Source organism: Falco rusticolus, chromosome 2, assembly GCF_015220075.1.
Source record: "Falco rusticolus isolate bFalRus1 chromosome 2, bFalRus1.pri, whole genome shotgun sequence".
NCBI classification, from domain to species: domain Eukaryota; kingdom Metazoa; phylum Chordata; class Aves; order Falconiformes; family Falconidae; genus Falco; species Falco rusticolus.
Genome location: NC_051188.1, coordinates 120,848,691 through 120,874,234, shown reverse-complemented (window position 1 = coordinate 120,874,234; position 25,544 = coordinate 120,848,691). Strand labels below are relative to the sequence as shown.

General features: G+C 41.5%; 1 protein-coding gene across 1 annotated transcript in view; it reads right to left on the bottom strand.

The window, feature by feature from the left end:
- Positions 1 to 25,544, bottom strand: part of IMPG2 (interphotoreceptor matrix proteoglycan 2) — a 62,295-nt gene that overhangs the window by 30,098 nt on the left and 6,653 nt on the right. Inside the window, exons 3-5 of the mRNA XM_037378326.1 lie at positions 15,517 to 15,683; positions 5,082 to 5,113; positions 4,962 to 4,985 (exon numbers count right to left, since the gene is read on the bottom strand). Coding sequence (XP_037234223.1) covers positions 4,962 to 4,985; positions 5,082 to 5,113; positions 15,517 to 15,683 — 223 coding nt within the window. The remainder of the gene's footprint in view (positions 1 to 4,961; positions 4,986 to 5,081; positions 5,114 to 15,516; positions 15,684 to 25,544) is intronic.

Sequence of the window (25,544 nt, the reverse complement as noted above, 5' to 3'; positions counted from 1 at the left end):
AAAAACATACACATATGTATGGAGAGGCAGGAAGGAATGTATACAAGCAGACATCTAAGCAGCAGAACAAGCAACACTGCACTATGTTTCCTTGGCAGAAACAACCGGTTTCAGATCATGCAGCTGTTAGACGCCGGGATCTAGGCTGGCATAAGGCAAGACCCATAAGGGCCTCAGAAGTTGATCTGAAGCAAACAGTGCCTATGGATAGCCTATAGGTATTAACACAGCAAGCATGGCTCACAAATAAGGCTGCTACTCCCCCTTTTCAGACCCCACGGTGTGTACTTCTGTGCAATGTCAGTCACATCAGGAAGACCCACCAAAGCACACACAGGGTCCCACTGGCCCATGGGCAACTGCAGAGCCTAAACAAGTTCTTTCTGTGCAGCCATACTGTGTTGCTAAGGAGAAATAACACTCTGGATCTGTCAAATGAGGCATTGGTGAGACCACTGCACCTGCCCATGACATTTTTTAAAGGCGTTAGTCACATTTTCCCCTACATCACTCCTCAGCATTTAACACAAACCCAGCTCTGTGGCTGAAGCAGGTAACATCTTCAGATTTGAACTACACGTTCCAGACGTCCATCAGTCTATCAATGGTTGACATAGTTTATCAATTTGAATGTCCTAAAGACTAATTTGCTATGTCAAACATTTATTTATCTTAAACATTATTATTTCAGTGTTCATATTGCACAAAGAAGGGAAAATCCTTTCACAGTCCAATTTTCTCCTTTTTCAATATTTTAATCACATGTCCTTGAACTAAGCAAGTACGTGATTTCAGAGGTATTTTTATGCAAGAATGAAAGACTGAGCCTGGTATGTAGATCCTTTTCCTTTTAAATTGTACTTGCTTTTACCTTAATTTTCATTTAGGTAATTCTTGAATTTTGACTTCTTTTAGTTTTAAAGCAGGACAAACCTTTTATTTGCTACCTCACAGTAGGGAGCACAGAAGAAAATACACAACTGCAGAGGAGCAGCGTGGAACTCTTCACATTGGGGTAAAGCTGTGCAGATGCTCAAAAATTTCTGAAAGGAGCAATACCATTGCCAAGTTCACATGCAGACAGTAAAGAAGCCCAGGTATGTCTCCACTGCACTCAGACCTGCTGAAATGATCCCAGCATGGCAGGCAAACTCCTTCTTTCATTAAGCACATTTAGATAACTGATACGGAATTTGAGCCCATATCACCAACCATTGCTGCCACCACTGATGAAATACAGATCCTAAAATTGCCAATATATTTCAAAGCAGAGAACACAGACAGAACAAAGGAAGTCTGGATGTGATTTACTGTGACTAATTTCAGTGACTCTAGAATCAGCAAGTACGTCAGAAAGGACACATGCTTCTATTTTGTTTAACATGAATGTCACTTCTGAAGAAATGACAAAGCAGTGCATTATTATTCATCCTTTTCAAGTATCCCATCCTCCTCATCTTTCCTCCAGTTTGTTATTGTGCATACAGCACTCAAGCAAGTCTATGATGTAAAAGCACTGAGTTTGCTACTGCAGGAATTTTGTGTGCCTCCTTTGCCTTCAGTTGATTCTCAAGATCTGGCTTTTGACACCCCAGGAATTAGACAGAACAACTGTCCTGTTGTCACAAGACATACTTCAATTTTACAAAAACAAAATTCACTATGCAAAGTCCCAACAGTCTGCTGAACACAGCAATCATTGCAAGTCTTTAACTGATGCAATACTTCCACACTTCCCGTTGGGACAAAACTCTAAAATGCCCACTGGGCTGCTCTCTGAACATCTCGATTATGTCCTATGCGTTACTTTTCCTTTGAGGTTTTCTCCCCGGTGGTATTCAGTTTAATCCCTCGGCTCCTTAAAGGGCCAGGCTAGCTGGGCACTTAACCTATGTGCATACATGCACCAGCCTTACGGGAGCAAACTTCCATCCTGCTGTTACACAACTGTCAGTAATGCCGGATTGGGAGTTATTCTGGGAAGTTACACAAGTACAAGCCACCTTTCTGCAAGCTACACTAAAACTGCCCTAGCCTTTGACTAGCTGAAACAAGCTTTTTCCAGCTAGATACACAGTACTGACATCTAGGCAGGATCACGTGAGATGTGTTAAATCACTTAAGTCACAGCTTCAGTTCTACAGCTGTTCATAGCTTTCAGCACAGTTTTGCTTTAATCTAGAAAAGTAGTGTAGTTAAAGTGAGAACAGGTATCAAGGCCTTGTGTTTCCTTCCAGATCAGCCCCAAATCAAGAAATCGTTACAGAGAAACGATTGTTTCACAGCAGAAAAAGCTTGGTCAAAGATCACAAAAAGAAAATACTCTTTCAGTTTCTTGTGCTTGGGCTCTGCTCTAGAAAATAACCCAGTGCAAAATTTCCTATGTTCTTACCAGTGGGAAAACAGACTGAGAAACACACCTAGTGCCAGGCCCCCAGACTGAAATGACTGCTTCTGCACATTCATCAGAGAAAGTGGAGCTGGCCAGAGGGCAGGCCAGAGCATCCCACCGAAGCCCTGCTCTGGGGCATCCTCTGGGGCGCCTGTCCTTCCCTGCCAAGAGGGACGCCTCACTCGAACCTCTCATCTAGACACCCAGAGCTGGTGCTTCAGGCTAGCCCCGCCATCCCTTGAGACGTGAAACCAGGACAGCCCCCAGCTCTGACATGGGTGGCAAGCGTGCCAGGTCACATCACGGCACTGGCCCAGCCCCTCCACACACGCAGGCAGCGCTGCCCAGGCCACGGCAGAGCCACGCTGGCATCCCCAGGCACAGGAGGGACGCCGCACTGGGCTTCCCACGCCTTGCCTCAGGGACCACGGGCCACCCTGGCTCGGACACTTACTCTGACCTCTTTTGAACATTTTAAAAAGGTCTTAATTTTATTCCAGTGTGCACTGAGAGGCCCTGTATAGTTTGCAGTAAATGACAATGTTGGTTGCCAGCAGCACTGACATGGCTCACTCACTCCTCTTGACGGAACACAAGTTAGACATCTTCTACCCATGACAGCCAATCATGGCTTTGTTTTCATATGACTATGGCTTACAAGCTTCACATCTTAAACCATGAACGCTCCGAGATGTCCAGAATGCTCTTAGAGTAATTTTGAGGTTTTTAATATTGCCAAAATAATTTCCATTAATTTCTTCCTGATGTTGCATTATCCAGAGCAAATCTAGCTGTTTCTGCCTCACTGCTTCAGCCCTGCACCACACTCTATGCTACAAAACACTATCACATCCAAGCACAAGATAAACAACAACTTTTAGAGGAAAAGATACAGTAAAACCAAACTTTAAACTGACAGTGAAAACAAAAGATCCCATCCTAAAGCTATGAACAATACGAAGTAATACATACTGGGATAGAAGCAGTGTGTTTTTGACAGAGATGCAACGCAGCCCCACAGCAAACCAAGCTGGGTGAAGTTTGCCAGTTATCTGCCTGGAGCGCCTTTAAAGCCTGTCACAAAGCACTTGATACAATGGCTTTTGCACAAGTACAACATTAATCACCCCAACCCACCTTCAGTGCAGTGACTCTAGATTTGTTAGTGCTGGCTCTAATTCCTTTCATATGTCTCTACAATTACTAGATTTCCTAAATGATCACACAGAGGGATACAGTAGGTTTTCAAAGTTCTTCAGAAAGATAAATTTTTTTAGTCTTCAATATTCAAACTGAGATAACTGTATCACTGAATTCACATCTTCTGATAAACAAGATGTGGTTCCACTCATGTAAGGAGCCCGTCTAGAGAATGGCTGATGCTAATGAGAATTAATCAGACCCAAAAAGTTTAAAACGGCAAGATTATTTTTTTTAATGTATTTTCTCTTTGAAGAGAAAAGCATGTAGAAGTTTGGTCGACGTTTCATTCTCAGCAGAGAAAGTTCTGAACAGATGTACGCTCCAGCTGAGCTGGAGGCTTCGGGCAGTGTGCCTGCAGAGGGGTGTTCAGCTCAACAGGACAGAGAACCCAGTCTCTTAGGAATTACTTTTTCCCTTATCACCTCATTTTATTAATTTTAGTATATAATGCTGTGGTAATGAAATCATTATGGAGGACACCCAATTTGGGAAGTTGGGCTGTTTTGTTGTGGTTTTTTTTTTAAAGTCTGTTAAGTGATTACTCTTCCCAGTAAATGAATTACACATCTTTATCATAGCTTTATGTGGCCTGTAAAGCAGGGAATTCAACCTGCCCATTTTTCAGGTGAGTTCAGTACTAGGTTAGTCAGGTTTGAACTGTCCTAAAAATAATAGCTTAGTTTTAGTAAGTTCTTACTTAAACTTACTTTAGAACTTTAAGTAAGTTCTGAGTAGAAATGGAGTAATAATAATTTGACTTGGTTTTCCTTTCAGTTCAAAAAAAGACATGAAAATAACAGGTTCAGTTCAGGTTTACTTTGGTAAAAAGAAGCCACAGTTCAGACTAATTTTCATTTTTATTGCCTTGTTAAAGTGTGAGGAGCACAAGCAGCCAATTCCCTTCTAACTCTTTCTAGAGCACATCTCTCAAGTGTTTTTTTTAAAAAGCATTTCAAAAACATTCCACTTTTTTGCAATGACGACCAGGATTACCTTAAAGCCTTTGGGAAAGAGTGCTCTGGTTATCCTGCAAGCAACACAAGTAACTATGGACACATCTCTTTCCCAAAATAGATTTCGCCCACTAAACCTCTTCAGGTAAATAGGCTGCGTCTGTGCCCGACAGCCAGCAAGGTGATGACATACTTAAGCACAAGTACAAGCCCCACATTGGCTGAGATATTTCAAGTGTGCCAAGACAGAGGTTCACATGCAAGAATGACAGAATTTCTCCACTACACTTTTCAATATGCCATTTTGCACAAAGGCAAATTTTGTTCATCTTCAGTGCCCAAATCAACTCCAGCAGCAGCAAGAACGGGAGAAAGGACCGATGGGGAGCCTTTAAAAATGGAGAATTACTTACCCACATGACCAATCAGTGCAGGAGCTGGCAAGAAAAAGAGAGAAAAGGTTACAAAATGTCATAACTCAGCTCTGCTGTTATCTCCAGAGAGCAAAACGCAAGGCCAACACAGACACTCACCTGTCCATTGCTTCCTTCGTATAGGACAGTTTCTAGAAAACAAACAAACAAACCCTAAGTATATTTGAGTATTACAAGGTGAAAGGGATTGAAATGCAGTTCATACCACTTTTTTTCCTCCCACGTGCCAAAATAACACCCTTATCTTTGTTCTGTGTTCATTTGCTAAGTCCAGAATCTATTAACAAAGTCCCTGCTGAAAAGAAAATTTATCCTGCGTTTCCAAAATACAACTGAAATTCAACAATAGATGCTGTGAAGAGCACCCGGTTTGTCAGCAGATGCTCTGCTTTTCTGCCTTTCCCCACATTACTCTGCAGGACAATGTTGTATCACCTTAGAGACATTAGCAGTAAGATCCTTGTAAGCAAGCAGCCTTAAGAATTATGTCTGCCACTTGTCTATAGATTTAAAACTATCATTTTGAAAGTATAGTTACAGCTTAAAGTAACATAGTAGGATTAGCCCAATGACTTTCTTTATAGTTATACAAGTGACAGGGACAACATTTTTTGCATTTTTTGGTATATAAAGAGCAAGACAGGGTTACATAGTTCATAATTTCTCATCAAAATTCTCATGGTATTAGTGCCACTGGTTCTACAGAGGCATTGCGCGAGTTTGTGAGGAATCCCAGAAAAACTGGAGGAGATCCTGAGCAGTTTGCAGCATGACAGATGTTGAGAAATAATGCTGTACCCTGCTGCTGTACCAATGTAAACAGAACATAAAATACTTACAGAGGATTATCGTCCAGCCACAACTTCTCTGCCTCTCTCTGGTTTGGGGGAAAAAAGGAATTTTTTTGGTGGTTTGCTGGGCCGCCTTTCTTTGCGTAATCAATGTAGATGTATTTTTCAGTAAAAACTCAATCCAAAATGGATCAACTCAAATCTCTACTTTGAAGTTAAACTGCAACAACTCTGAAAATTTCTCTGCAGAACACCCATTTGTATTTAGTGCCCTAGGGACTGCCACTCCAAGCTATCCTATGGTTCATTTTGTGAAGGAGAGGTGACAAGGCAAAAGAGACTTTTTGAGCAGGTTAGCCTTCTCAATCTCTTCACCTGCATTTCTAAGGAAGTATATAAATTCAGTCTTTATTGATTTGGAGCCACATCAAAGACCACCCTTCTCTTCTTTCCAGCACATCTGAGGACAGTGTGATTGCAGGTAGAACAGCAGGCAGCCCGGATATCAGCCTGAGGATGGCATGCCAATATATAAATTTCAGTTAGTTTGCTTTTCAGCCTGTCCTTTGGCCAACCTTTATTATGCAAGTCCATTAAATGGAGTATTTGGAGACACTTTATTACGAAAAACTAAGACACAGTGAGACCAGTTTTAAGTGACAAAGAAGATAGCAAAACTAGGTGGTCTACAGCAAAAAAATCTAACGCAGGGCCACTAAAACTACTGGACTTCAGGTATGCTTTTTTTTAAGGGGTCATTACACTGCTCTATACAGTGCTTGTACTCAGCTTTGGGGTGCTGGGATCTGCAAGGTACAGAGAGACTGATTCCCCCTCTACAAGCTTTTGGAAAGTTAAGTAGTAGCCCACATAGTAAAACATGTTTGTTCATTAGAAAAAGACACCTTCTTCCATATTCAGTCAGTCAGGGCAGTTTGTAGGTGCTATTAAAAACAATGTGGTTATTAGGGTCCCTACACACCTTTTTAATACCAGCAGGTAGTCTGCACCCAGTAGCGTTCCTCACTGGTCCTCCAAAGGCACTGACAGCAGAGGTCGGCACAGTCCTGATGGCTCCATTGAGGGACAGGGCAGAGACCCTCAGCCAAAGCTCTGCTGCAGGGCAGCCCAGAAGCTGCTGGTGCCCAGCCTTCCCAAGCCGGGGTCCCAGGACTTAACCAGTATGTCTTGTTATTTCCCAGTCTGCCATTCAATAAATTGTAAGAACAACTTACAAGAACCAAATCTGAAATGCCAAATTATTATTTTAATGGCCAAGGCCTAGAATAACAAACGTGACGCACCATCTCCACATCTACAGTTTAAAAAAAGGCAACAAATTACTAAATCATCATCCAATTTTGCAGTAAACTAGAGAAGCCTAATATTGTATGACTGCCATTGAATGACTGCCTCTGTGTAGGGTAGCTGGATTATTTCTTAATTCACCTAGTTCAGGACAGAATATTCTCTCTTCATTGCAAATCACGTTTTGAGAAACAAAATAACTTTACAGGATTACTGTTTAAATGACCTGACTTTTCACCATGCTTTCTCTGACAAAATCTCCAACTGGATTCAACAGCAGCACTGACAAATTATGATAAATATTGTCACCCTGACCTTTGGTTGCTATACAATGCTGTGCAGCTATCGCAAAATCATCAACAAAAATGCATGAACTGTAAATTACAAATGAGTTCATAAAAGAATTATCAGTCATCCATTAAAACTCATATGCCAATGCAAAGCTTGCACAAAGATGACTATCATCTTGCAGCTTTGTGTAACAGATTAAATCTTCGGTTTTACAGTAAATTCAAAAGGGAAGTATGATCTCAAAACCCAGTCTTCAGTCTCTTGCAGTCTGCAGAGAGCTGAAAAGCAGATTCACACATTTTGGATCAGTCCTACAGACTGAAATACCAGACTTGTTTTTTATAGTGTTAAATGTTAGTTTTGTTGCTTTGGGTTTTTTCTACTGAGAATGTAAAAATGAAGCATCCCCCTATTGCTAAGCTGGCATAGTCTGCAAGTTCGTAACATGATTACCTTCCTCTCTCTCAAATGCCTAATTTGCAAGCTTCTTATTTAGTATACAATAGTCTTTGCCAAACCACCTTGACTCTCTGGCTCCAATCCCTCATTAACAGGATGTAGTCATAAACATACACACCGCACAAGGAAATGCAAGGATTAATTAACATCTCTACCCTTTGAATACTTGAAATGTTCTATAAATAGTTCCACAGCAGCAGCAGCACCACGCCAAAGCTCAAGGAGATGGCTTTTACACAGTGAAGCTACCTCTGGCAGATGCTTTGTATAAAATTCTCTTGAAGCGAGACCTTCATAACAGTATTATACCAATTCTTCTAAAGCTGGGAGATGAATTTTGTGTCAGTTGCTCTAGCACTTCCCCTTCTCAACACATACCACCATTTTAGATAATGCAAAATTATCACGAATGACCAAGAGTCCATAATATTCAATGCAGGCTACCACAAGACCACAAAGCACATGCCAGACAGACCGCAGGGATGAGCTTCAAGGAACTTGCAGAAAATCAGTTTTATAGGATACTCTTGTCTGATCCTAACAGACTATCGTTATGCACAGAAGACAAAACATCTTGGAGATAATTTCAGGTAGGAGAAAAAGGTGGAGGAAATGTCAAGGAAATATTAAATATTCTCGTATTAGTTTAATCCCATCTGCATAGGACTGTACCAAGCACGTTTGTTTTAACCTACCTGTACACATCATTGCCAACAGCAATGTCACACCAAGAAACGATTCTCTCCTTGCTTGTCCCGATTCCTCACCGCGCTGTGTGGCAGAACCACACTCCCTGAGGCAAGGCCAAAGCACTGGGGGTAATCCAAGGAAATGGGTGCCAATGTCCCAGACTGAAGCTGGAGGGAAAGGCTGGGATGGAGAGCAGTGCTCTGAGGCACAGCCCTGGCAAAGGAAGTGGAAACATGGTCTACAGTGAGTAAGGACAGAGAGAGCAGGGAAAGCTTAGTGGAACAGAAATTGTTTTAGCCATGTTAAACTTGAAATGAAGGCTAGAGATCCATGGAAAGGTGTCAGAAACAAGCTAAGGGTCCAGTCTGTCTCAGAGGAATTGGTTCCACAGCAGAGGTGAACTCTCAATGTAGAAGGGATTCTTCCATGTGTGTTAGGCAGCGCTATCTAGAAATGAGGTGCAAAATAAGGAAAACAAGCAAGAACTACGGATTTGCCAAGTAAAGGAGCTGATCAGACAAGGATGATGAGGATGAAGCATCCTTTCTGAGCTCTGCCTGGGAAGAGATGAGCACAGGCTTCACAGCTGTTAGTTTCTGTGCTGTGCCAGGTGTCAGCGAGACCGAAAAGGAAGATTTAGGCTGGAACTGGAGGAGAGTGACCAGAGAGAATTAACACAGACAGAGCTTAAGAGATGAAAGGGAGCTGAGACAAGGCTCGGAGAAGCAACTGGAACTAATTAATCTATTTGCATGTATCTGATGAAGGTTTGGGGTTTTTTTCCTCTAAGTTATAGGAGGCTAAAACTTGCAATGCAAAAAGAAAGAGCCAAAGTCAATAGGACAATAGTAAGCATGGGGATAAGAAAGGGGGTGAAGGAAATCCAGCAGAATAGCTCAGAGGAAGGCAACAGAATAAATCGGTGTTGCATCTGTAAAGGGGAATGGGGTGTGTGAAAGGTCAGATGAGATCTGCTTTTTAAAGATTTAGAAGAAACTGGAGATGTTCTATGCAAAGAAAAAAATGTTAAGGTATCTAAGTCAGCAATCAAAAAGATGCTGGAACATTTGATTAAACAGAGAAAGACAATGTTTAGCAAGGAAGACCTTTGAACAGGAAGAAGTGACACAGCAGAAAAGGTCTTTCTGCCTCAGGAACCTTAGGAAGACAATCATCTACTTCACGAAGTGGTCAGAAACGACAGCACTAGGAGTAAGTGGTTACAAATTACTCGCATCATTGGGGTGCTACATCTCACCTTTGAATGCAGCTCAGAGTTCAGACAAAGTCACATACTTCACATTGCTACGTGCACATTTCAGCATGCCAAGGAGGTGTTTCATTATGCTACCCATTAAGGCACATCTTTGCCTTCTGCCCCTTTTATCCTGGTCTGTCACTGAGTAGTTAAGGCTGTGCTCCAAACACAATGAAACAGGTAGAGCTACTGATGGGCTGAAAGGTCAATACTGAACAAAGGTCCTGCTGAGCCAACACAACTGCAGGTTTTGTACCTTGTCCCAGGAGCTTTTTGAGTTGTCTTTTGGTAGGTGAACATCTCCTGTTCCAGTTTTGGAGATTCCTGGGGAAACTGTCTGCCTTTTGGTTCTCAGACAAAGCGTGCTACAAACTCCTTGCCTTTAACTCCTGGCCCTCAGCCCCATGAAGAGATGCGCAATAGCACAAATATCCCTCTCACCAGCAACCAAAACCCACGTAGACCTGCTTCCTTTGGAAAGCATTCCTGACCTAATACATGTTGTCACACCTCACTTCCCCAGCACTGTTCAGACATGCTTTGTTATACACATTGAGCCTCAGCAGATACAGCTGAGTATTTATTTATATACGAGCCCTCAGGAGGTATAGGTATCTGCTCAATGACTTAAATTACATGAACTGTCTTCGTTTTTCATTTCTCATGACAGATTTTCTCAACATGCCTTGTTGTTGTAGATTCTCATCAGATCTACAAGGAATGACAACTCATTAAAACTTTATTTTCTGAAATTTGATTGAAGTTTGGAGAAATAGAGATTGGGATATATAATCTGCCATAAAGGATGGATTTGCCCTATTACATGCCCACACTGGAAACGTGGGATACAGACAGAATTTTATGATGGGAACATCGCAGCATCACGCTTCAAGCTGCATTTTGCTATGGACTCAGGGAGGAGATTCTACTTGTATTGGAAACATGAAGGTCTACCTACCTCCAGCTTCCATCAGAGTCTCTTCGTAAAACCCAAATTTCCTGAATTCTCCAGGAACTATAAAACGTCAAGTTTCAGGATTTTGACAAATTAAAAAATGACCCCAAATCAACTGCCCAACAGAACAATGACAGTCATGCAAGCCGGTGGGCAGCTTGCTTTAAGCACTCTGATGAACAGAAAGGTCACAACAATTATCTCAGCCTACCACGCCTTAACTGGATATGTGGCAGTTAAACAGATGAGTATGACCATCAATATTTTAGGTTTCCTCCACCCATCAAGGAATATTATCCGACCTATTTCAAAATATCCACTGAACTAATAATTCATATGGACTAGCTCCTGCAGCTCTTTGTGGTGGCAGGTACTACTTCATCACCAGCGTTAAGCAGCAAACACAGCCCTGACTTGTGTGTCACGCACCAGCAGGAAGTTACCTCTTCACTATTACCTACATTCCCCTTGTTTGCTTTCTCTTTTCTCTCTTTCAGAAATAAGGATTCCAAGATTGCTACAACTAACAGCCAAAGGCTGGGGAATCATGGAGTTCAGAGAACCTCTCTTGCCAGCAGGAACCTGGCAGCCACAGAGCAATATCGAATGTATTCTGCATATTGATTGTCACTTTTTCATTCCTCTAGCCGATACACATAGCAGTCTATCTACTTGTTTTGCTGAATGAAATATATTTTTCCTTCTCTTCTAATCACAGTACATTTATGAATTATGTGTATAACAAGACCTGACATCATTTCTTGCTATATGAGCATATATATACTATTAGTTAATGTGAAATCACCTAAGGCTCCATAAAAAAAATGTACACAATCAAGGTATTTGCAAGGTAGTCATAAGGTGAAAGGTACTCACCAGCAGCTTTCAACAGAAGCTGAAAGTTTACAGTGTATTCTGCACATCATGCTTTTTGGTGGGGTTTGTTGTTGGTTTTGGTTGGTAGTTTTTTGTTTCTTTTTTAAAGGACCACAAACTAGATAAGGGTGTGCTTTACACATACTTTTTTAAACCTCTTGAAAATATCTTTGTTCTTACTACCACTCCACATTTTTCACACCTTCTGTTCTTTTAGTTTTGTTCCTTCACACTTAAGCATGCAGTGCAGCATCATCTAAAGCAATTTGCACAAAATCCTGCTTTCAGGATGGCAGGTGTCAAAACAGTTTCACCTGTACTCCAGAATGGCTGCATTATTTCAGTTATTTATAAAGTAAAAAATGTGCCCAGCAACTATGTGGGTATCTTACAAAGTATATCATATGCCAGCTGCAAATGCTCCTATGAATAGCACAGATTAAAGCGCTGCTGCCAAACCAGCACAATCTCACAGCCAGAAGTACGAGGCATCTGGGAAAACAACAGTTTCTTTTCCTGGTGTTTCTCCCCTCTTGGATTTTTCAAAAATCATCTAGTGCAAGTGTGAATACTGCCAGTCATAGGGCACAGACAAGGCAAGTTTTGGCAGTATAAGAATTGTAGACACACATGACCCAAAGTGTAGAACTGCTGTGTGAATGGGGTGAATGAGGATAGTCTGCGTAACACAGAGTTATGCTTCCCCCGAAATACAGCTACGCAATAAGGAACATAAGCTGAGTTAATTTATATGAAGGAACATTTATACAAAGAAATATACTGCAAACAAAAATTACCTTTGGACTAGAATTACCTTCTCCTTTTCTATTTCTGCCAAGATTAGAAAAGATATGGAGGGATAACATAATCCCACACTTTTTAAACCTATTTAATATCCAAATAAATTAGTTAGGTTAGTAATCTTCCTATGTAAAGTACTTTCATTTAACATGATCACAATTTGGAGAAAAAAAAAAATATTTAAATTAATTATTTTATGGTTGGCATAAATCTGTTCATATGCTCCTTCTGAAAATCTGGGAAGTATTTGCTTTAAGAATCAAATGAAAACTGAGTATATGTATTATATATTACTGTATAAATGCGTATATATACACCCATGTACATGCAACTGCACCATGGCAGGCCTCGATTCTCCAAGACGGCATATGGCACACAGCTTGCTTACTGCAGAGCAGCACAAGCCTCGCCTTCCGAGCCACACCTCTTGTACCAGCAAAAGCCATCTGATGGCAAACAAGCAAATTCCAGCTATGTATGCCTTCATCTCCACCAGATTAGTCAAGTCTTTTTGACGGACTGTTAGAGATTGAACAACATTTTTCCTGACAAAAAGAAGTATGATATGAGAGCTGGGATCAGAGCTGGTCCAAGACCCATCTGATATCCAGTAAGAAAGTGTGTCAAAAGCAAGAGTTTTTCTTTATAGAATAAATAGAATTTTTCTTTACGTGAACTAAGCCACGTTGGAGCAGACATTGCAACATCTGTAGGTGTGTAACAGTGATTATCAGGGATTAGAGGAAAGCAATCATTTTGCTGAATTATTATTTATTGAGAGCAAACCCCACAGATTTATTTTGCTTAATTTTCAGATATGATTAACTCCTTTTGAGAGAGAAAGGGAAAATTCATGGCATGCAGCACTACTAAAAACTGAATTTCATGTCCTACCTACTAAAAAGTAATACAGAAAGACACTCTGGAATAAGACTGCCAGAAACTGCCAACATGCATAATACACAAGTGGTGGCAGGTCAATGCTACGGCAGTAATAGCCAATATATACCAAAAGAAAAGCAGAAATGCTTTCATCTGCTGCAGGCTCTAAATTAAACTCTTGAAGTTAATCACAGACAATTCAGAGACACTGGACAGCAGAGGAGGATTAGAAACAAGCGGTATATAATGAGGTATGCAATGGCCAGACAAAGAACTACTGCCAACCATGTATGCTGCTTTTCCACAGTGCCAGGCAGAAGTGAGTCTTCCTTTTAAGTAACTGAGTGTGGACTCTTCACACATATCACACACACATGCTACAGAGTACTGAGCGCACTGTGAAATGTGGCAGCCCTTTGGTAAGAAGTGCTTAGCACTTTATATATCAAACCTAAGTAATGAAAGAAAAAAAAAAAAGGCAACAGCTAACCACGGACAAATGAATGAACATGCTGTAACGAGAGGAAAAAAAAATCCTACAAGTATGGAAAAGGCTTAGCCATACAACTTGGTCACCTTAGCTGGTGAAAGTGGAAAGAACAAGAGGGTAGGACACAGTGCCTTCGAAAGTGCACTCGGTCCCATCAGCTGAACCCCAGCTCTTACTATCACGTTAGACCAGTGCAAGCAACTAGCAGAATGTTCTTAAAACCAGAGCTGTAACTGCTGCATTTGTTTGGACTTAATGTTCTCAGAGCTGCTTTAAAGAGGTTTCACACACTGACAAGCATTTTGTATGTGAGCACCTACAAGAAAGAGTGAGCCAATACTAAAGTTAACAATTAAATCGACACTCCGACCATACCCAAAAAAGTAAAGCAGCAGTGGGAAGTTAGATGCATCATCCTTGCTTCCAAGAATCATCCTGATTTCTTTTAATAAGCTCCCACTATAGATCATCGCACTGCCAAAATCTTACATAAAGCAATGATACATTCACTATGCACATAAAAAGTTCACATGAACTTTACTTGTCTCCACCTTTTTGCAAAGTCTTCTAAGGACAACATACCACCAGACATCAGAGGCAAACTTTGGCTAGCATTCCCCTGTGAAGGCTAACATGCAGGCTCAGAAAGAAACACCACCTCTCTCCATTACCCACAATGGGTTTTATATTCACATTCCCTAGTGCACATTCCTAGCATAGGAGTCCATAAAAAAGCAGAAAGGAAAAACATCAGCACATCCATACTAGCAGAGCATCACTGATTCTACGAGATCAAACATTTAAGACTTCTAAGTTTCATAAAACTACTCATCCATTAGCTTGCAAAAATAGAAGACATTGTAATCTTGATGACCCATAAGCCACCATACATTTTAAGATAGCCTTTCAACCAGAGAAATTAGGATATTTACTGTATCTTGGATGTGTACAAAGTTAAGCGCTTAATTTTATAATTCACAAACACCTGAAAAGACATCTTCATCATTTCATTTGATATAGGCTGCTTTAGTTTAGCTTAATGTTCCCTTTATTTGCTTTAAGCTATAATAATCTCGCTTCAACTGAAATAGCAGAAAATTTACCAAGGCATTCAGCAATTTTTTATTTAGTTCTTTTATAGCCATATACTGATTTTAACCTCTGCAACTCCCCCATGGTGACAATATTACCAATTGCCTTCATAGGACACCAAAGCTTTTTATAGCCACACTCTTTTCAGTCAGACTGCAGTGCACAGACATTGCAAACCTACAGCCACACAAAATACCAAACAGGTAATTTTGCCATAATCTTGGTAACATCAGAGACACTGCTCAGAACTTCCAGCTCTGCAGTGCTGTTTGGGCTGAAGGCACCTGCGTGTGCAGGTCAGAGCAGGAAGGCTGCTACATGCCGCAGGGAGTGCTGCACCACAGCCTGCCTCATGTCACGCTGCCTTTTCAGACAAGGGATCTAGACATCATTTACTTGTCTAGAACATACCTAACTGAAGATAATGGTCTCTTCACCATCATGGTTTTTCCTTCAATCAGATCAGCTATAACTTTGTTTTTGGAACTCATCTCAGAACTACGGATCCAAGAGCTGGGATACTCATGTCTGTGCGTTTTAAGGGCTCCACAGATTACAACCTGCAATATGCTAAGTTGCACATTGCAGTGGGACATTATGACCTTGCTTCCAAGAAAACACCAATCAGGTGCTGCACCCACCTTCACAATCAGACTTCGGTGCTCCTCAGACTGACTGAAGTTTGTGCCCATTTCAAAGATACTCATCATGCCTTCCTCACACAGGCTCATCCAGGTGTGATACTCTTCACGCTCTGGCAGTCTATCCCAGAATGTCTTGAAGACCTCCCAGACTGTTTCCTGACATACTGAAGGCACAAGAAAGGTCTCGTGTTAGTACAACAGGAGTGCTTCTGTGGCACGGGCGGCCAGGATAGTATTGTCCAATTTTTTTTTTTTTTTACTGAAGTAATTACTTCATTAAAAGGGAAAAAAAAGCGCAAGAGCAAGCGCACTTGTCTTCTAACAACCCCAAGAACAACAGTATTTTCAATGAGTGAAACTGTCCTTGATCAGTGGGTCAAATTTTTAGAAAATTTAGAAAACCAAAATAGCATGGCAAACGTCCACACAGAAACTAGAGCTAGAACTTAATTTTTAAGAATTATAGTGGCACTGATCAGCGGTTTAGAGGCTTAATCGGTTAACAATTCCTTCAGACTCACCCATACATGGAATTTAAAATCACTTTCAGAAATTATAATTGCATTAATAATTAGAAAAACAAGGCAGGATGATGACACAACAACATAATATGCTAAGTAGTAAGTTGATCTAACCCTACTGTATGTATGCACTGAGAAAGAGCTGGACATTGCTGAGTGAACAGGCAGTCTGCGAATTACGGGTTAAATTATTTTGTACTACACCAGCTGCTTTAATCTCCCAATCCTGCACATGCTCTTTGCCAATCAGAGCAACTGGTCACCTAATGCTCAAGGACCTCTCCGTGACCCAGGGTAACTGGAAGACTGGAAGATTTATAGGATTTTCCTTGTGTCCTGGAAGAGAATAACGTTACAAGGAGAACAACTCTAAAAATCACTTGCAGCAAATATGCCAGCCTGCAGTAGTAGCAGACAAACCTGCTTTTTGGCCTTAATCGGATTTCATTACTTCTATATACACATAGTTCAGGAGAGGAATGCTTCGCATTCAGGGAAAGTCCTGACATCATAAGCAAGACCCTACAGGAGACTAACCATGAATCTATCTTTGGAAAGTAATTTTCTTCAATCAGCTTAAAAATAAGCTCCAGACTGCCAGACCCAGTACCTTCCTACCATTTGTTCTTGATACTCTTTATGCCGAATTCCAAAATTGATTAAGTGTACTTGTGTAAAATGTAAGACAGATCACATACGGAAAGATACTTTCATTCATTCAAGAGATGAACATTTCTCTTCATGTCAAAGGTTTCATAAATAAGGAATTCTAATTTTAATTTATTTCATAAATAAAACCTTAAGGAGCTGTTTCACATCCATTAAACACACTTAAAGCTTAGTGGATTCTGGCATGCTGCATGGCACCATGCAGAAAAAGCTCTTTTCTTCACCCTGAATTGCAGTTTGTCAGAGCAGCTGGGACTGTTTCTCCATTGTGGAACTCTACAGAAACAAAGGCACTGCATGCCACACTCCGGGCAACTTTCCTGCATGGAGGTTAGCCTTGCAGCTCATTCAGTATGTGTGACTAGAGAAGAATACCACCCTCAGACTCTGAATTATTAACTGTCAGTAGTATATTACTTCTCTAGCAGCCCTCTAGCTTCCAGGTAGTTAACTTAATCTGTAAGACACAGTAATGAGGTAAGGAGTATTGGAGATGCTTCCAGTCAGTTTTGCTTACACATCTTTATTGATCAGAAATAACCAGCCAAATTTACAAGCATCCATGCATCCCCTGACGCTGCCCCTCAAGTTACACTTGCTCCCACGGCAGCCGAGGAAGCCAGCTCTGAGGTAGTCACTATGTTTCTGTATGACCTCTGCACAGACCTCAGGCAATGAAGCCATAATCCTGCTCTGGGATTTCTGGATCCTGCTGGAGTACTAATAAGCTTTCTGAAGCAGAATGACATCTGTAGTATCCTCTCTACCATCCCACTCGTAAGAGCTGGGCATCCAGAAAAAGACCAAAGTCTAGTTACAAATCCAGAAGCCTACACTAAGGAATATTGCTCTCATTTCTTTCGGCAGCGTGTGTATCCTGCATGCTGGCTGAGGGATCTTTCACTCCAGCTTTGTACAGCAACAGTCCTGCAATGAGATTCCCTGTGGCTGGGGTAAGCCTTCAGCAGGCTACCAGTAAGAGTCAAAGCTATGGCAAGAGCTTGCAAATACATTGCAGTGGCACTGTCTAATCCTACAGTATTCAAATGGTAACAGGCCAAGGACTGGCTTTCCAGTTGCAAGTAAATATTGGCAGTAATAATTGAAGGCAGTTTTCCTTAATGCTCTTCAATAAGATTAATCTCCTTTTCAAAATAAATGTGATGAGACAGTGTCTTGTCTGAACACAAGCTGCTGCCATACGAACAGTTACCCCAGTCAGCTCCCACAGATTTAAGGATCTGTTGTGTGTCCTTTCATCTGGAATTAGACACCCCACTGAATTCCAGTCCCAAAGGCTTTGTGCCACCTGTGGGCTCCAAGCCCATTAATCAGACCTAAGCTGTCAGAACAGGGTCGTATGTTCTGTGGAAGGAGAAAAGGAGGATGCGGATAAGGAGTCGCGTTCCATCCCCTCTAGCCTGTGTCCTATCTAGCCGTTTCCACTGTGGTGAGCAGGAATAAGTTGGACAACATGGTGCAAATTGCTTCTGTATTCAGAAGGAAAACGCTGGCCCATGCCTTCCCTCTGAACAGTCTGGGAGCTTGTTAGCTCTGACATGCAGGGAGGATTTAAAGACTCCAGGCAAAGAGCTATCACAACTGCCATTTAAACACTTCTGCTAGCCTTGCCCAGGGAACTGTGTCCACAGCCACGGTGAGCTGTTTGCCACACACAGTCACCTCACAACCCTGTTGGCACACAGCCCATCTTGTCCTTGTCCTGTTTATTTCAACTGTCCAGTTTGTAAAGCAGGAGATTGCTTTGCAGGATAACAAATCCAGGTTGTAAGGGCTCCACCCAACAGCCATCCCCAGACACGCTTATGTACATGGTGTTGACATAGCCTGGCTAAGAAAAGGAACAATTTTGTTTCGCTCTTTCTTTCTCATACACTTTTTCAATGTTTTGTAGTGAGATGAGAGTTGCCACTCCAAGCACAGAAAAAGAACAGTGCAGTTTTCTTCAGTGTGGTTTGAATCACATTCATGTAAAGAGACAGGCATGATTCTATCTCCCCTCTCTCCTTCAGGTGTATCAAAGAGGGTGACAGCTCTTATCACAGCTTCCTCGATGTGGCCACCCAGGGAAATGAGACACCACCCTCACAGTGCATTCAAGTTGCCTAATAAATGTGATTAACTGTAAAAAAGGTGGAGCCTTCTCTCTGGCAGGCTGTCTGCTGGCAAGGGAGGCTTTTCAAAGTTTCTTACCAACAAATTCTTAACAACTTCCATATAAGAAAACCCTGATTTTCGTAACTAGATTATAAGCATTCTGAGACTCTGCAGACAAAACTTGGAGACATAAAAATGTAAACAAAGTTAAACAGGGCTTGACTGGAAACTTAATAAATAACTATTTTTTACTGGATAAAAATAACTCACTATCTTTCCTTTCTGACCTTTCAGCAACTTGCCAGTATTTTTGCCACATATACCATCTACATATACTGACAATAAACGAAGCAACTATTGATCAATATTTAAAATAGCAACTCCTTGAAACAAAAATAGAAAATATGAGAGCTGGGGGGGGGGGGGGGGGGGGGGGGAAGACACAGGACACGGGACCAAACAGGTTTACCAGTAATGTTTTTGACTACAAATGCAACTTTGATTTTTAAATATACAATGTTTAAAAGCAGATAGGGAATGGGGAAAAATTGCAGCATCAGAGCTCACAATGAGTTGAGAGGAGCACAACGGTCCAGAGTTACGACTGAAGCTGCTTGCTTAATACAATATGCTGCGTTAACATACTCCAAAACTATTAAGTAAAATCTGCTGTACAGGCTTTGTGCTATGATCTTTCCAGGAAACAGGTTTCTAAGACTAGCTGCAAAACCCTTAAACACCAGCCAGCCATGCAGCCAGCCCTGCCAGGATGAGGAAGAACTGAGCAGACCCAACAGTGCTGCCACATGCCACCCACACGATCAGTCCTCGGGCATGTGAGAAGAGCCTGTCTTCATGGCTAGATGTCGTGCCAAACTTTCACTAGCCTGCTACAGGGATAGCCACAGGCACAGATATACAGGACAGCATTAGCAGCACCAGGCCCTGGAGGAGACAGGATTTGCGATGACGCCTCTAATCCCTGGCAAACAATACTGATTAAAAGCATCATAAAATCGAGATCAATCTTTTAAGGCAGTGAGCTAAGAGCCTTGAAGCTACATGTGAGCAGGAAGGTAAGCTCCTCTAGAAAACGACTGTCTTCATTCCATGGCTGCGGGCGGCAATAACTAACTTGTATTTTAGTGTTAACTGATCTCTCACCGACTTTGCCATTTTCCTCTGAAGAATTCAAATGTTAAAAAAACAAAGGGCTATGAGACAGAGAGGAGGGGCTCCCTGCTACAGAGATGCGATTGTTACAGCTGTCTACAGGAAAGGCAGCGAGTATACAGGAGACATGTAACCAGCAAATGCAATAATCCAAAATTCAAACCAATGCAAACCAGACTGCTCGTTCTGCAGTTTTTCTCCAAAGTACCTTTTGCATGCATATACTCCATCCTGAAATGCCTCAGAAATTAGAAGTCAATTAGCTTATCACTGAGATAATCACCTTCCAGGCGAGAGACCAGGCAGGAAAAATTGAAAGATCAGCATGTTTGGCCTATGCCCTTGTGCAAACTTCCACTTGAGCAAAGTGTCACAGGCACTTGAAGTAGCAAGGTCTTGACTTTTAAAGGCTGTAACAGCTTTTAAAGGCTGCCTCAGAAAGCTGGACACATAGTAAGACTATGTGAATCACAGCATATCTACTCTGGAATCCGAAAAGCCCTTAGGAGCTTATATGCTTCAAATGCAGTGTTTACACTCAAGTAATACATACAAATAATAAAGAATATCCTGAAAAGCCTCAGACAAATTGTTTCAGCCGAAGAAATTCCACACAGGTAGGCACAAGCTTTTTTCAGTCCTATAAATCTGCAGGAAAGTGTGTGGGGAAAAAAAAAATATATTGGAAGCTTCCTTTCCTGAAAACGTCATCACTATTTTCAAAACCTCCAGCGAAGATCTCTCATCTCTCTCAGATGAGATGGTATGTCTGTCTCCTCTGATATTCTCCTGTATAGCTACTTCTCATGCACCTGGGCAGGATACAACATCTCTGTAGCTCCAGCTTTACCATTCAGGATGCGTTTATCTCTCAAATGAGAGACAATTAGCCTATTACACTCAGTCTGTGCTCAGGGATTTCTGAGGTTAACAGAAGGGGCACCACATGACAGCACTGGGCACCTAGTAGGGGGTAGGATGGCTTTCTGGCCATTTGTGTAAGTGGGCAGTGCTGGGGTTTAATCCCAGTTAAATCCCATCAGTGCTTCTTAAGAGTTGAATTGTGCACAGTGGCTAGGAGCACTGCATCAGGCTGAAATACTCTATTATGAGGCAATATAAGGCGAACTCTTCTCTTAATTTCTGCACAACTGAATGGCTTAATCACAGTGGGTTTTGACAAGGACCACAGTGACAGGGAGACTCACAGACGCCTCCTGAGAGATCTTTCCTGCAAAGACTTCATTAGCACTCACTAAACAAACTAATATACACACACATTTCACCTGTTGGTGAAACACTGCTGCATTTAAAATTTGCTATGTTATAGGCCAAACAATATACACACCAAACCAGGATTTTAAATTAAAATAGTTGAATGTGAATTAGCTAATCCACATGACACTGTTTCTTTTCTTTGAACACTAACATACTAAACTTTTCCCACCTGTAGTATTTCAGTAACTAGAGAGGAGTGTCATTTATGGGAAAAGTCAAGCTTTTTAGAAGCATATGCTGACATCTAAAAATCGAAACACAGAGGAAGACAGAACTTGACCTTCTACAAATACAGCTCAGAAATGTATTGGCTGAGTACAAGTTATGCTTAACGTGTGCCAGGGATGAGGGAGAAACAAGAAGGAAAGGCTCACTCAGCTGGACACTTTATTTATTGTATGCTTGTTTAGCCAGGTATTTTTTTTATGACTTTTGACTGTTTGTTTCATCATTATTCAGCAAGATTTGAATAATTCATAATATTTATGATTTCAGTATCAAATTGAAACATCACTCTTAACTCTGTTCATGTACAGAATATAACATCATTATTTCTAACACTTCAGTAAATAGATTTGAAGTATCTAAGAAAGGGGGAAATGAGATCTCTCAGTGCTGTACACCCAAAATTACCAGTTCTAGGTATTACAATCATGCACAAAACTTCATTCCTGAGAAGTAACTTTTATTCTTTCTAAAGTTCCAAAATGTCCTTGTCTCTCATCAGCTATGACATATTAATTAAAATATGGTCTACTTCCTTCTTTGGTCAGTATCTTTGAGCACTAATATTTAGATTTTCAGCTTTATCTGAAGCTCTGGCTGACAAAAAGTTCTGGCAGAGAGACTATCTGATCTACTCGTGTGAAAAGAAGATGTATTTACGAGCATACACTTAATTTTTTAAGACAGTAGATCACAGGAGGAAAAAATGCAAACAATTTAGGAAAGGTAGCCACCATAGTAATTACACCTCAGAGGTTGCAAAGAGGAGCAGTATTAACCCTGAGCCATGGTGTCAAAATCCAGCAGCCTTTGTTTTACCTAATTAACAGGCATAGCACACAGAAATGGTGCAAGCCATGCTACCTTGCAATCCTTACCTTGTTTCTGTTTTACTGGCTAATTCATCTTTCAAGGCTACTACAGTCCTCAGCCACCTACCAGCAATTTACACGAAAGGAAACAGAGATTCACTGAATTGTCTACATAAGGTGACTGGTCACAACACATTTTGGCCTGAGTGGGTGTGGCTGTTCTTCATATAATAATTTTTATTTAACAGAGACTTGGGCTACCAGCTCCCTGTCAGCAGTAAAGAATATTATTCATAATCAACATTACCATAAACAACAGCACACTCACTGTCTGAAATCCCACTGCTAGATTTCTACAAAATATGTTTTGTGAAATCTCCAGCTGCCCATTGGATGCACTGTCCTCATTACAACAGTCCAGCTATGAACCACCACTACATTCACACGACTGTTCCAGCAGCAACTATAACATTACTAACATTTAAAAAGACATGTGTTCAAAACACTAAGACCCAAAACCCACAGTACCACTCTGTGAGCATCTATGACTGATTTCCATCTCTATATTCTAACAAACTAAATACCAAGCCAGCCAACAGCAGCAGCCTCCATATACAGCTACGAGAGATGCAGAGGCTGTATCATACTGGGGAGTACAGAGACAATCATAACCCCAGATTCGTCTCAAAAGAGACTGAAAATAGTATCTTCTGCTAATGCAAAACTCTGTTCTGCAATGAGATTGACTGGAGGAATAAATCAGCACTTCAGAAATCAGTCTTCTAAGCTGCAAGTGTAGAGAAACAAGTACAAGAACACCCCTATATTCTTGGCTGGTGCTTCTGACTGTGACAACAATAATGACTACCAGTGAACAATCATACCATTACTTAGACTTTCATATGCTGAAGGGTGCTACTGCTGTTTTAGAAAAGAATTATTTTCTCCCCAGATTCCTGTATTTTGCTGCCCTTTGATTTTTTATGTTTTATTACGTATTTATCATATCTATCTTGTATGTTTTTAAGGCTAAAAATATCCAGATGTAGTCTAAAAAAACCCAAAACTATACACTTTTAAGCCTACAGCTATATGACGTAAGCATTTAAAGCCTATGACAGGAAATGTTTGTCTGACTAACTGACTAACAGCGGCTTTAGCAAGCTAGCAAAAGTAAATAAAGCTAGGAGCTACAGATAGATAATTATATACCCACCTGTTTCCTTCTATGGTAGATATAGATAGAACAATCAATCTGGATAATCAGCACATGCAAACTTTGTTTTTCTAACAAGCTCTTATATTAAAACAGCAATCAAGTTTCCTTTCCATGGTAGTGCCACTGTTTCTTGCTGATAGTAAAGTAAAACTAAGGAAAGAATAGATTGTATTGAAATCAAAAGATCAAGTATGGGATAGTAAAGTCACTCCTTACTTCAACAGATACAAAATAAAAAGAAGATTCTAAAAACGCAGACCGAGATTGAAAAATCAGCAGATTCTGTGTACCTTCACATTTATTCCCTTGTGGGGTCAGTTATTTTTCTAGGCACTGATAACAGCTGGTCTCTGAGTGTTCATCAGCAACCATACTCTTTCCTAGGACTATTTTTTTAACAGTTCCGAGACAAAAAAGTCCATCTCACTATTCTAACACCGTAGTGACTCATCTAGCCAGTAAAGACATGGTTTCAAGAAAAAGCAGGTATATAATTCAGTAACACTCAAGGAACAGCTTTACTGAGAATGAAAGTTAAGAACGTGTGGTGGGTTGACCCTGGCTGGACGGCAGGTGCCCACCCAAGCTGCTCCATCACCACCCTGCTCAGCGGGATGGGGAGAGAGAAGGTAACAAAAGGCTGGGGATGGAGATAAGGGCAGGGAGGGCTGCGAGGGGGATATCTGCTCCCCTGGGGGCCTCCCGGGCTGGGGGCACAGCCTGCCTGGCCAGGGGCTCCCATGGGCTGCCGGGGGGTCTCTGCTCCGCACCTGGAGCTGCTCTGGTCCCCCCCCCCCCCCCCCCCGGGTGCCCGCGGGGCTGGGGCTCTCACACGGCCTCACTCCGCTCCCTGGCTGCAGTTGCTGTTGCACAGGGTTTTTCCCTTTCTCAAATATTTAAAGGCGAGTGTTGGGTCTGTCTTGGCGCCAGCTGGCATGGGCTCCATCAGACATGGGGGAAGCTTCTAGCAGCTTGGAAGCCCCCCGCTACCAAACCCTTGCCACACAACCCCAATACACAACATGACCCACTCTCAGCTCAGGAGCATTTACTCAGGATGTGATTAAGTAGGTATCACATCATCTCACGGTGCTGTGCAATCCTGCTAACAGAACTAAGATGACAATGCTTGAACTGAGCTTGCTCCGCTTGCTGCAAAAGAAAGTCACCTCTGCTACTTGCAGAGATCTTTTTCAAAGTTTTAAGTTAGAAGTGCTAAGGGTGGTCATGGCATCTCTGCTCAAGAAATCCTTGCAGATTGTGGAAGCCGTAAGTCCAGTAGGGCAGCAGATGGCCTAGGTGGATTTTTGGTTCAATCTAGGATCATTAAGTTCTAAATAAGCTTTTACAACCTAAGTTACAGATTTTCCTTCTCTATTAGCACTCACACTTCTGCTTACTTGGTATTGCCCTTACGTACCCCCCTATCACAGATAACTGAGGGATGGCTGCATTTAAAGCACATCATGTGGATTCATTTTGAGCAACACAAGGAACAGTTGAGCGTCACTGGGTAGACATAAACAGGAAGCTGCCAAAGCCTGTCAGACTGTCTGCGTGACCATCAGCGTTGACATCCCTTCCAAGCTAGGTACAATTCATATTTGAATGAGGCTCTGATCCCACACAATTCCTCTTTCTTCTCCATATACGCTCTTTATGTTTACTTTTATGCAGACGCTCAGGTTTTTACTCCCAGCTTTGATTGTTTTTCACTGCTGTAAGTGAATAAATCGAGTTACCAGTGGGAGTTTCTTCTGTAAGCAGTCAAGAGTCTCATTAAACATGAGTCTATGATGACCTTTCCTTCTCCTTTAAGTGACAGTAGCTCTTTCCCATTTCACCATTTATGTGCAATCACATTAAGACAATACAAATTGTTTGAATGCTACAATACAGATGCACACGAATACTAGTGCTACACGACCTCAACGCCCCATCCCAATGTTGTCAGCCAGAAGGGTTTAAAATACATCATATTGCTGTAGTATTTCATCACATGAAAGAAGC